We start from the raw sequence: 13,162 nt of genomic DNA on the forward strand, positions 1-13,162 counted from the left end.
ATGGAGCCAGTTACACTCAAGAGCAATACTGCTGCTCCTGCTCCAACTAACACTGATGCTGCTGATTCCACTGGTGGTGCCGCCAATAATGGTCCACCAAAGACTGAATCCCAGCTGAAGAAGGAGGTGAAGAAGAGAGAGAAGATGGAGAAGTTCCAGCAGAAGAAGAAGAAAGAAGATGAAGGGAAAGAAGCAGCCACAAGCAGAAGAGCAGAGAAAAATGCCAAGCCTGAGAGGAAGGAACTGGAAGTGATCACATACAGCATCACTACCAAACCCGGAGAGAAGAAAGACATTGTTAGCCCTCTTCCTGATACTTACAGTCCCCAGTATGTGGAGGCCTGCTGGTATTCCTGGTGGGAAAAACAGGAATTCTTCAAGCCTGAGTATGGGAGGAAGTTATCTGAGCCAAACCCTAAAGGTATCTTCATGATGTGTATGCCTCCACCCAACGTGACCGGATCTCTCCACCTGGGTCATGCCCTTACCAATGCCATTCAGGACTGTTTGACCAGATGGCACAGGATGCGAGGAGAGACCACCCTGTGGAACCCTGGCTGTGACCACGCCGGCATCGCCACCCAGGTGGTGGTAGAGAAGAAGCTCGAGAGAGAGACAGATAAGTCCCGCCACGATCTGGGCAGAGACAAATTTATCCAGGAAGTCTTGAGTTGGAAGAAGGAAAAGGAAGAACATATCTATCTCCAGCTGCGGAAGCTGGGCTCCTCTCTGGACTGGGGCAGAGCCTGTTTCACCATGGACGATAAACTATCCGATGCTGTCCAGGAGGCTTTCATCCGTATGCATGAGGAGGGAGTCATCTACCGGAGTAAGAGGCTGGTCAACTGGTCCTGCAAGCTCAACTCTGCCATCTCTGACATTGAGGTGGAAACGAGGACATTGACAGGCAGGACTCTGCTGCCTGTTCCTGGCTACAAGGAGGAGGTGGAATTCGGAGCGCTGGTCTCCTTCTCCTACAAGATCGATGGATCGGATGAGGAGGTGGTTGTGGCCACCACTCGTATTGAGACCATGCTGGGAGACTCTGCTGTAGCCGTCCACCCTGAAGACCCCAGGTACCAACCCCTGAAGGGCAAGATGGTACAACACCCCTTCTGCCACCGCAAGATGCCCATCATCTTTGATGACTTTGTGGATATGAACTTTGGAACAGGTGCTGTGAAGATCACCCCAGCCCATGACCACAAGGACTACGAGGTGGGAATGAGACATGATCTGGCCTTTATCAACATCCTGGATGAGAAAGGTCTTCTCATCAACGTACCTGCTCCCTACTTGGGCATGAAGCGTTTTGATGCCAAGAAGGCAGTGATAGACGCTCTGAAGGAGTTGGGCCAGTTCAAAGAGATCAAAGACAACCCTATGGATTTACCAGTATGCAGTCGTTCTAAGGATATTGTGGAGCCCCTACTGAAGCCACAGTGGTACGTCAACTGTACAGACATGGGCAAAGAGGCGGCAGATGCTGTCAAGAACGGCGACCTCAAAATCATCCCAGACCACCACCGCAAGACGTGGTTCAGCTGGATGCACAACATCAGAGACTGGTGTATCTCTCGCCAGCTGTGGTGGGGCCACAGAATCCCTGCCTACTTTGTCACCGTGAGTGACCCGTCTGTGAATCCAGGAGAAGACATGGATGGCCATTACTGGGTGAGTGGGAGGACAGAGGAGGAGGCCAGGGAGAAGGCAGCCAAACGCTTCAATGTGTCTACTGACAAGATCTCCCTCAAACAGGATGAGGACGTCTTAGACACATGGTTCTCCTCTGGTATTTTCCCCTTCTCCATCCTTGGATGGCCTAAAGAGACGCAGGACCTGAATGTGTTCTACCCAGGCACCTTGCTGGAGACGGGTCACGACATCCTATTTTTCTGGGTGGCTCGCATGGTTATGATGGCCCTCAAACTCACCGGAAAGCTGCCCTTCAGGGAGGTGTATCTGCATGCCATTGTGAGGGACGCCCAGGGAAGGAAGATGAGCAAATCCCTGGGTAATGTCATCGACCCTCTGGATGTCATCACAGGGATCTCGCTGGACGGTCTGCATGCCAAATTAAAGGAGAGTAACTTGGACCCGGTGGAGATAGAGAAGGCCAAAAAGGGTCAGAAATCTGACTATCCTAGCGGCATCCCAGAGTGCGGAACCGATGCCCTCCGCTTTGCCCTGTGCGCCTACACGAGCCAAGGCAGGGACATCAACTTGGATGTCGACCGTATCCTGGGTTATCGTCTCTTCTGTAACAAACTCTGGAACGCTGTCAAGTTCACCATGAAGGCACTGGGGGACAACTTTGTGCCTTCAAAGGAAGCCCAGCTGTGTGGAGAGGAGAGCGTAGCAGACAGGTGGATCCTCTCCCGGCTGTGTGCGGCCGTGTCTCTGTGTGGTGCGGGTTTCCAGGCCTATGACTTCCCCACCATCACCACAGCCATCTACAACTTCTGGTGGTACGAACTCTGTGACATTTACCTGGAGAGTGTGAAGCCAGTGTTCAGCAAGGCGGAGGAGGCTGGTGCCTGCCAGAGGCAAGCCCAGGTATGCAGACAGACCCTTTACAGCTGCCTGGAGGTGGGCCTGCGTCTCCTCGCTCCCATCATGCCCTTTATCTCAGAGGAGCTCTTCCAGAGATTACCACAGAGACGACCCCAGGCCATTGACAACCCCCCTAGCATCTGCGTCACGTCCTACCCCGAAAACGACGAGTTTTGCTGGCACAGCCAGGAGGTGGACCGTCAGATGGAGTTTGTGATGACGGTGGTCAATACCATTCGTTCACTCCGCAAAGACTACAACCTGACCAAGAAGACTGCTGGCTGTTACCTCGAGTGTATAGACGTCAAGACTGCATCCCTGGTGCAGAAGTACAGTCTGCAGATCCAGACGCTGTCCTACTCTCAGGACATCATCCCCCTGACAGGAGACCAGGCCGTCCCAGAGGGCTGTGCCGTGGCCATCGCCTCGGACAGATGCACCGTCCACCTCATGCTCAAGTGTGTCATTGACGTGGACAAGGAGGTGGCTAAGCTGACCGCCAAGAAAGGCGACCTGGAGAAACAGATTGACAAGCTGATGGAGAAATTGGCCAAGAGCAACTATGAGGTCAAGGTTCCCGTCAAAGTCAAGGAGCTAGATGCCGAGAAGATGCGCAAGAGCCATGTAGAACTGCAAAAGATGAAGGAAGCCATAGACAACTTCAAGCGGATGATGTAACCCCAGCACATTGTTATGCCTGATTCTCAAAGTCAGGTCCGGGGTCCACCAGGGGTCCAAATGGATTGTGAAACTGGTGCAAATGGTTCCATTTGTACACTCTCAGAGTGAAATAAGCACTGAGGATTTTACAGTGTAGATTGGGGTTCTCGTATAGTTTAGTTAAGTGATTTTCAACCTTTTTAATTTCAAGGGCCCTTGAAATCAAAATGTTAGTTTGATATGCATTAGACTTGATAGGTCCCCAATCTACACTAAGTACTGTATCTGTGTGTTTTCTGAACTCAGAGCACGGGTCCATTTGGTTTCATTTGCATACTCCTAAGTTTCAGAGTCGTGAAGTTTCTTGCCGAATACGTCATTTGACAGATCCAATTCATTTTCAATGGAGGGCATGCGATGCACCCGCGCCTTTCCGTATCTGACGGACAGAACTCATCTGAATAAAGTATCAAATCTGGTCCATCCATCAATATTTGACTTTCAAGAACAATTTTATGAAATATTAGGCTACTTGTATTATCTATATTTCCTGGGAATTTGACAGTTGATAATAATAATGATATAAAAAACTTGAATTTATATAGCGCCAAAAACCCAAGGACGCTTTACAATACACAACATAAACAACTAATTGCCAAAAGCCTGAGTAAACAAGTGTCTCTTCAGTGCGGACTTGAAAGAGTTCAGTGTTGGCGTCTGGCGAATCTCCATCGGTAGAGAGCTCCAGAGGTCAGGGGCTGCCACACTGAAAGCTCTTATCGCCAAGGGTCCGCTTATTGCTGTGAGGGGTGGTGAGGAGGAGCCACAAGTCAGAAGACCTCAGGTTCTGCACTGGGCAGTTAGTTAACGTACAAAGAGTCCGGGATCCAATAGTTTTAACAATCTACACATTTTAAGTGGTGGAGGATTTAACTGATGCATGTAAAGTACATTATTACTTAAGTAATTGAACGGTGTAGCCTGGATCCTGACCATAGACCCCGCCCACTTTCCGCCTACCCCTGATCTAGACGGACGGCCCCGTTTCAATGTAGTTGCTCACCAGCGCCAAAGATGGTTGATTTATGAAGATCCGCGATCCTAGAGCAAGTATGAGTAAATGAGTAAATGGTGCATTCGTGCATTCCGTCATAACGTCAAGACGCTGGCTTAACTCTAGTCTATGGTGTACAATAACTAACCTGTTTGTTTACTGTTGAGTGAGAAAACAATGGTGCACATTAAGCAAGTCATCTGGGGACCCTCCAAAATTATTTGGGGACGCTCCTGGGGGTCCCGACCCACAAGTCGAGAACTGCTGTAGTTGACTAAAACTAAAATGACAACTAGAATTAAAAAAAAAACTATTTTGTCAGGCTTTCTTAGGCTTTACAAAAAGGTTTATTTCACAACACAAAACATGAATTTCACATGACTATACTGGCAGGCCCATAATAAATAATGCATTTTAGGAAGGAGGCTGTGGGCCATATCAAATTTGCCCTGTTGCCACGACTGCTAGATTTTGTATTTATGTTTTGATATTTGACTTTCATAATGATAGAAAACTGTCCACTGTGTTTGTGTTAGATGCGCCCCTCCGGAAGTCTCCGGAAATCACGGGCGAGATTTCACCCGTGATTTCATCCAAGCCGCTTGTAAACACTACGGTGGCCCATTTGGGACAAAAACACTGTGGCGAGGTTTCTGTCATTATGATCGTCAGATAAAACAAACAAAAAAAGCACACCAGCCCTACACCAGCGCTATACCAGTCCCCCACAGCCAGGGAGGCCAGGGCCGAGCTCATGCTTCCTTCACTACATGAGAGCCAACTGACCTTCTTGTCACCTGACAGGGGAGAGTTTCCCCGGTAGGACGTAGCGCGTGGAAGGAACACGTTATTCCAACCAGTTCCCTTGCCCTCCATCAGGCGCCCCGGCTGTCATGGGGAGGCGGTATAGCGACCAGGATTACTACATGTTTTTGTGAGGGTATTAACTACCCTAGGAGACACGGGGAGAACATGCAAACTCCACACAGAGTAGGCCCTTTCGCCAACCCCACCTAGGGTATGGGCGCTGATGACGCGGAGGAGAAGACACGCCCCCAGCGTCCCCGGCGGACTCGAACCCAGGACCTTCTAGCTGTGAGGCGACAGCGCTACCGACTGCGCCACCGTGCCCCACCGCTCGGGTTTTTAGCTGCGGTGGACTCGGGATGGAGTTAGGATTTTTTTTTTACTGTACCACTCGTCCTACATAATAACTAGGGCTGGGACTCGATTAAAAAGAATCTCCTTTGTGTCTCCTACCGGAACCGCTGCCAACCGGTCCGCTGGTCATCAAATTATTGGTTTAAGAATGCGAGAAAAAAAAAACTATGGGTGAACTATCCCTTTAAGATACACAGTTATTGTAATATTGTACAGTATGAATCCGCATTGAGTGACACCCTGACAAAGTGAGACCTAAATGCTAATATGGGAGGAGGCTGTGGAGGTGGAGAGGGTTTGGTCACTGACGAGCTGTCACTTGTGGATTTGGCAAGAGATGTTGAAGTCAGAGTCGATCTGCTTAAATAGACTGTGTAGTTGTTCCGTAAAAATCATGGGCATATGTGGTTGAGGGTGTATGAGCGTGACACTGGTTTGACTTTGAGTCAAACCTGGTTTGAGTGCCTGCCTGAATTACCGTGAAGCTCCATTTTTTGTTTTCTTACATTTCCTAGTTCTCGTTCTCGTTCTCCAACTCTTTTAAATACATTGCCAAAGACGTATATATATGTCCTTTCAAATAAATATTGTTTTCAGTGATTACGCCAGAGGGCGCTCTACACCAACCTATGAATGATCCTTTGACTGCGAGAGAAGGCTAGAGCAAGAAATGACTTCATCCCAAAAAAGGTCACTCCATCCACTCCCATGTTTAGAGATTTAGAGAAACACATCTAGCTCGGATTTCTTCTCCCAGACTGCGTTTTTGGGTGAAAACGAGCCATATTCAACTGCCGATAACAACGGAATGGACGATCGAGGTTAGAATGTTTTTGTTCTGGTGGATAGACGAGACCCTCCCCCCAGACAGCCTTTGTTTACATCCGTGTCCACATCGTGGCTTCCCTGCATGGGTCTCCGTGGATCGTCCAAATTAGGTAAAAACGCTGGCAGAGGCGGATGAATTAATTAATTAATACCTGGCAGAGAATGTGTTAATAGAAAGGCATCTCAGAATGTAGGGAGTTCTACAGAAACACCAAGCCTCCTGAGCACACAACTCCAAACAAGCAGAACATGCCTACATTCTGCCTCATTTACATATATGCCTCGTTCTTTTGCTCTTCCCACAGAACTATCCATGTTTTATTAAACACATACAGAGGACATTATCCACTGTATGCTCTCTCTCCATCTACCTTTACCTCTAGATGTCTGTCTTCTGTCTGTACTATGTTTATCCATCATCATCCATCACATACTGTACACACCCATACACACAGTTTGTGGTAAGAGAGGGTGACAGAGCTGGGGTATAGGGGGCAGAACGAGGGAGCGCATCAACAAAGAGAGAGACATGGAGGAGTGTCCTTCCTCTGATGAACCTTCAGTTTTATGGATGTCTGCTCGCTCTCAGGCCAGAGAGAGAGTGATGGCTCCAACAGAGTCATCTGTCCCTCTCCCTACACCTCCCACACAGCTCTTATCTTTCTCCATCCATATCCACTTGTCTTCCTCCCTCCCGAATTCTTAGGAGTGTCACCCCAGCCGCTGTCCGCCCTGCAACTTCTTCTCTCCCTATTGTTCTATACCAACAATATCAATAGCCCAGAAATACCTATTTTTTCCTTCCAAACTTCCTCTGTCACTCTATCTACGTATACGCATTCTCTTCACTTTCAAAATGTGTCATTGAAATAAAAATACAAATTCAATGAATGAACATATACTGTGAACCCACATACAGTACACGCAAGTTAACGTTACCGCAATGCACACACACACACACACACACACACACACACACACACTCACACTCACACTCACACTCACACTCACACTCACACACACACAGGTATAGAAACCAATCAAATAAAGGGGCGGACAATAGACTGATGTGGTATACCTGCAGCCCTATAGCACAGACATAAAACATAAAGAATAGGAAAACGCACACATAGATCACACACACACACACACACACACACACACAGACACACAGACACACACACACACACACACACGTGTGCACAGTCGCGCACACACACACATCAAACAAACAAACACGCGCACACGCAGAGGCTCGAAAAATGAGCCCACCATAATGTGGTTTTGTCTCGATTAAAACGGTGGGAATTGGATATGAGGTAAAAGGCCATGTCATGGGAGAACAAATGGAGCACCGTCGACCCACAGAGGAAGATGAACGACTGTCTGGGAGATGGAGAGATGAGCTGAGAGGGAGGGGGGAGAGGGGGATTGGTAATGGAGAGAGAGAGAGAGAGAGAGAGAGAGAGAGAGAGAGAGAGAGAGAGAGAGAGAGAGAGAGAGAGAGAGAGAGAGAGAGAGAGAGAGAGAGAGAGAGAGAGAGAGAGAGAGAGAGAGAGAGAGAGAGAGAGAGAGAGAGAGAGAGAGAGAGAGAGAGAGAGAGAGAACAATGCAGGGAGATCGAGATGGAAAAGGAGATATAGGGAGGGATATTCATCCATTAGGACAGTGGTTCTAACTTTTTAATTTCAAGGACTTATCTGATGACACCATATCACACATGCAGACAAGTGCAATTTACAATCTGCAATAAAGCAAAGTGAAACACACAGTATCTGGCATAAGCATATTGAATATAATATATTCTATCTGACATTGTATCTCACGTTTATATGACATGTGTACATGCTGTGGGCTGACCTCTGGTGCATGCACAGCAAACAGATGTGTACTGTAACCTTATGCACAGCCAACACCTTCCATAACGTGCTACAGTATATGGGTGACAGACCAGTAAAACTCAGAACAAATAGCCCCAAACCCCACACCCTATCATGCAACTGTGTGACAACCTGCAACTGTATTAATCACACGTGTCAAGATTACAGACCTGCAAAATGATGTGTCAAGATGACACATAATTTTGCAGTGAATTGAATACAAATCATTCTATAAATGACTGCTCTATTATCTCCAGTATATCAGTGTTTCTTATGCACGGCAAAACCCCTGTTATTTGAACTCCCATGGACACATAATGTTATTTTTTTGACACTCTCAGAGTTCAATTATCACCCAGGCTTTGGTGGGGGCCTGAAATGCATTTCTGGGCTATGCTGGCCTGGTTCCCCATCTGATGAGAGCACTTGTATGTATGTTTTAATAGGTCTGGATTTTCTAACCAGGTCCATGGTCATGGAATGATTTTCAAGCAAAACTCGACCTTATTTCATTACCAGATTTTAGGAGGCAGATAATGGATATGCTGTCTATGTCCTGCTCGTGTTCTTAAAACCTGCAATATTAAAGGTCAAAACATGTTGCTTCCGGAGTCTCCTTCCAATATCCGAAAAAACATCCGCTTCGTACCGGCTTTCCGAACAAGTTCTGTCAGGACATCTGGGGTTGCAGGGGCGTCCGAAAAAAAAGTCACTGCAAGTTCTTTTTTTTATTGTACAGTTGTTGAGTACATCTGTTGTTGTTGTTGTGTCTGTCTGTCTGGCACCTGTGTCAGCATAAACATATTTGTAGTTGTACTCATGTTAATCCCTCTACTGTATACTTAAATACTATGAATTTGTGTGTGTAAGGTACGTATAGTGTGTAAGCTATCGTGTGTGTGTGTGTGTGTGTGTGTGTGTGTGTGTGTGTGTGTGTGTGTGTGTGTGTGTGTGTGTGTGTGTGTGTGTGTGTGTGTGTGTGTGTGTGGGGGTGTGTGTGGGGGTGTGTGTGTGCGTGATCATTTTGATGAACAGTAATGGTGCCCACTTTATAAACTATTTTCTGTATACAAGAAAATACACCCAAATATGCTCTTTTGAGTTTTTGAGGGGCTGAATTAAGTGCTCTGTGATAGAACTGTTGTTAAAAGGTCAATACAAAATAAAAGCTGACCAGATTGTTTGCATTGATGTTCTCAAGAGAGACATTTGGCCAGAGTACTCAGAAGAGACTTGGTGGTAATGAAGCTCAAGATAAAATACTCTGCTCAAAGGCCACACTGACAATGACAAAGATTCCTCAAAACAAAACCTTTTGCTTTTCCCCTAGGACTCACCACAAAAAGTCAAAGTGGAGAGGGGTGGATGGCTTGGCCGTAAAGTCTCCACCGACCAGGAGCAGGGAATAAGGCGGACGGGCTTTCCAAACTAGTTTGGACAGTCAGGACATCTGTGTGTGCAGGAGCGTCAGATTTTTTTTTTATCCGAAGTTCTGAATGACGTCAAAATGTAGTTATCATCACCTCCCTTTCCGGAAAACGGTTTGGATGTCGGAAGGAGCATTGCGCTTTAGGGACCCTGCAGTGTGAGGGACTTGAGAGCTCCCCCACTGGGTACTGCTGGGCTAGTCCAACAGGTTGGTCCAAGTGCAGTTTAGCCGATTTGAGGCAGTCCACAGAGACTTGCCGCCAATGACAACAACAAATGACACGGACTGGGCCATTGTAGGGAGCTTGCAGGGGTCCACAGTGGTTGTTGTGGCGGATGAAAACGTAGAATTGTGGTGACAGGAGACTGTGGGAGGCAGTGTTGCAAAGTGGGTACCAGTGCAAAAACTCTGGCTTCATCCATGAGCATGGTCTTTTAATGGGTTGCAGACCAGGGAACTGTGCCGTTAATGTGAAATCACCTGGCACCCACAGCAGCAACTCCTCTTTGCAGAAAACGGTGGATTTACATATCTCAACTCGACAATTCTTCCGTAAAATAATACTGCTATTGTTTTGTTTGTTACGATCACCCCTCGCACTCGTAGATCAAAATCAATTATTGTGCTCTCTAATGACATCAGTGGCGGTTGGGTCGCACTGTAAGTGATGTTTTGGACAGTCAGATATGCGACTAAGGTGGTTAGAGCAGGTTAGAGCGTTCAGGCTGAGACGCATCTTTAGAAATAAGATTTGAATCGCATTTGAAACCACCTCTGAATGTGGCTTAAGTCGGATTTGAAAAATAGGATTCCATGTGACTTTTTTCTGTTCAGACTTCAAAAAATAAATCTGATTCCAATCTGGATGTGGCAAAAATCTGATCTAGGCTGGACTTGGCTGCCAGTCTAAACGGGGCTTGTCATGAGAGGTGGTCCTCACTCAGCCCAGGATGACCCAGCATGACCCAGGAGCCTGCTAACCCAAATGCTGTCCTTGTGGCTGGCACAAAGACCGGCTTTCAGAGCAACGAACCCGTTCACACCTCCACCAGAGACTATTTTCAGGCTTAAATATTGACTGGGAAAATGAAAAAGCCCAAGCCAATATGACTGAAATCTCATATAGAACAAAAAACAAAAACATCCTCCCTGTCTATCTCTCTCTCCCTCTCTCTGTCCATCTCCAACTGCAATCTCCCTCTCTGTTTTTATCACTTCTTGCTCCATGTTTTTCAATCTCACACTCTCTCGCATAAGGGCTTTTGTGTGCGGGCTTACATGCTTGCCCTGCATAGAGAATGAGAGAGGGAACGGGAGTCAGAAATAGAGGGATGAAATCACTGCTGGCCCCTGGCTGCACCAGAGGCATTGATATAGTCATCCCACTGCTGAATATTGTTTTGAATGGAGTCGCCAGTAAGATGGACATTGATTGACATTTTTTACCGAAACGCATACATGAACATTATTTGTATGCATATCTGTCAAAATTATACAACACGACAAAGCTTGAGAGCTTATAGTCCTTTGAGAGTAAATGCATGTGTGTCGCATGTTGGCACATGGCTGAAGCATCATGTACATTACACACGAACATACCCATGCAGACACATACACAAGCCATATGGTATGTACTAAACATCCAGGGGGGAAAGACTAACCTGAATACACAGTGATACTGACACAAATGTACATATAAACACATGCAAATACATGGGCACAAAATCATGCATGACCATGTTTACAGTTTACACAGATATCCAAACAGGTGCAGAAAAACGCACATTTCCCAGTCACTGAGAGCACTCTGTCTGAACGGCCAATCTCATGGGAAGTGACAAGTGAGAAACGAGAGACAAGGGACAATGGAAAAAGTGAGAGAATGCCTGCATGGTGTAGCTGGCAAGAGAAATTGAAAGAGGAAAACTTTAAATCTACAAAGGAAGTGACAGGTGAAGAGGTAAAGAGAGAGAAAAGGTAGACTCATTGAAGGAGTACGGTCCCTGATTCAGAACAGAGAACCCACAAGCACAACACAAGCGATCAGGCAAGAACTCAAAGTTCACAAGGTTTAAGTCAGTATCTATCCAGACAGGGGAACCAGAAGGCAAACTTAACCCGCAGACATCAGGCAGAGAATCAGGGTCCAGAGAATCAGACAGGAGTTCTTACAGGTAGGTTCAGTAATAGGGTATAGCACATTCTGGATAGCTTAGTATTAATGCAATCTGCATTCATCTGGCAAAGACCAAGTGGAGATATACTGATTAATGCGGGAATGAGCTGCAGGTGTGGAACTCGGCGGGGAAATACAGGTGAAGGGACCACCACCAAATAACCACAAAAGCAAATGAGTAAACGGAATGAAGGAATTAATCAATCAATCAATGAATCAGTGAATTCAGGAAGATTATGAAGGACTCAGAAGCCAAGGAGGGTGAAATAGAGTGCCCAGAGTCTCACCAGTCTCACACTCCTTTGTCTCAGTTGTTCTCTGTCTTTGTCTGACTGTTTCTGAGCCTGCCAAACTACTGATCTGGGACCTGATGGAGAAACACTCAGGGTTCATCCTGACTTATTGTCTTTTTCAGCAGGCACAGTTAGACACGATAGCTTCAAGCTAGCCGCTTTCTATATCCTGCTCCACTGAGTGAGATAAGTAAAAGAAAGCACTGGGATAACAACACAAAGCTAAACCCCTGACCCCCCCCCCCCCCCCCCTCCTTTTCTCTTCATTTTCTCTCTTCCCTCTGACTATCCCTTTCATTTACTTTGATGGCTTCTATGAACTTCTGCAAACTCTCCCATCACATCTTGCCTTTTCGCACTGCCAATGTCCCTTACGTCTCTCTTCATTTTGATGAGATCTTTGTTGAATTGTTACCGCAAGTGACATTGCTGCTGAAGGTACTCGCCATGACGAAACTCGGCTGCAAAACACAGCTGCTGCAGACGGTTGGGTAAAATTCACAGCTGAGGAGACACTGGAGTTTTTCCGCATGCAAAAGGAACAAAATACAGAGCAGAAAACAGTGACCCACAACAGTCCACAGAATGGTTCACAGAATAACCTCAGATTTCTGAACAGTTTCCACCTGACTATCATCAGACTTCTGAAAAAACACAGAGCCTGCCTGTCGCCAGGCTGTCCAGACGACACAGGCCTCAGCACAGGATTATTTTTCTGTGTATATATATGACTGCAGGTGCACAGCCCGCTGCCGTTGCACTGTCACTTATGTACGTATGTATACTCTATCATGGTTGTTATTATATCTGCTCAATTTAAAAGCCTCATTTTATTGATATTGTCCTCATGGACCCATATTTACATCTGCTGCTAGTTTAAACCACACACCTTGTGCATATATATCAAGCAACTTACATACAGGTATTTCACACTGCCCATATTGATAACTGACCTGTTTTTCTGTTTTTCTTTCTCTATCGCTTTCCACCTTACTTGAAATGGCAATGGAGCTTGAGCGACAAAGATTTTTACCCATTTCTTTTCAACTGTAAACCGGTGATGTGACAATAACGTTGAGTTGAGTTGAATTAGCTGCATAATGGCGAGTCTAGCTGTGTTATCAGCCA

The 13,162-nt window shown here is 46.5% G+C and overlaps 1 protein-coding gene across 1 annotated transcript; it reads left to right on the forward strand.

Moving 5' to 3' along the window:
* LOC308095643 (valine--tRNA ligase-like) lies at positions 1-3,231 on the forward strand (the record flags this gene model as incomplete). Its single annotated transcript, XM_080442691.1, has 1 exon — positions 1-3,231. One exon carries the CDS (start codon positions 1-3, stop codon positions 3,229-3,231), a length of 3,231 nt encoding a protein of 1,076 aa, XP_080298817.1.
* Between the last annotated feature and the right edge of the window lie 9,931 nt (positions 3,232-13,162).

The sequence above is a fragment of the Gymnoscopelus braueri genome (genome assembly GCF_963280865.1).
Source record: "Gymnoscopelus braueri genome assembly, chromosome: 11".
NCBI lineage: Eukaryota > Metazoa > Chordata > Actinopteri > Myctophiformes > Myctophidae > Gymnoscopelus > Gymnoscopelus braueri.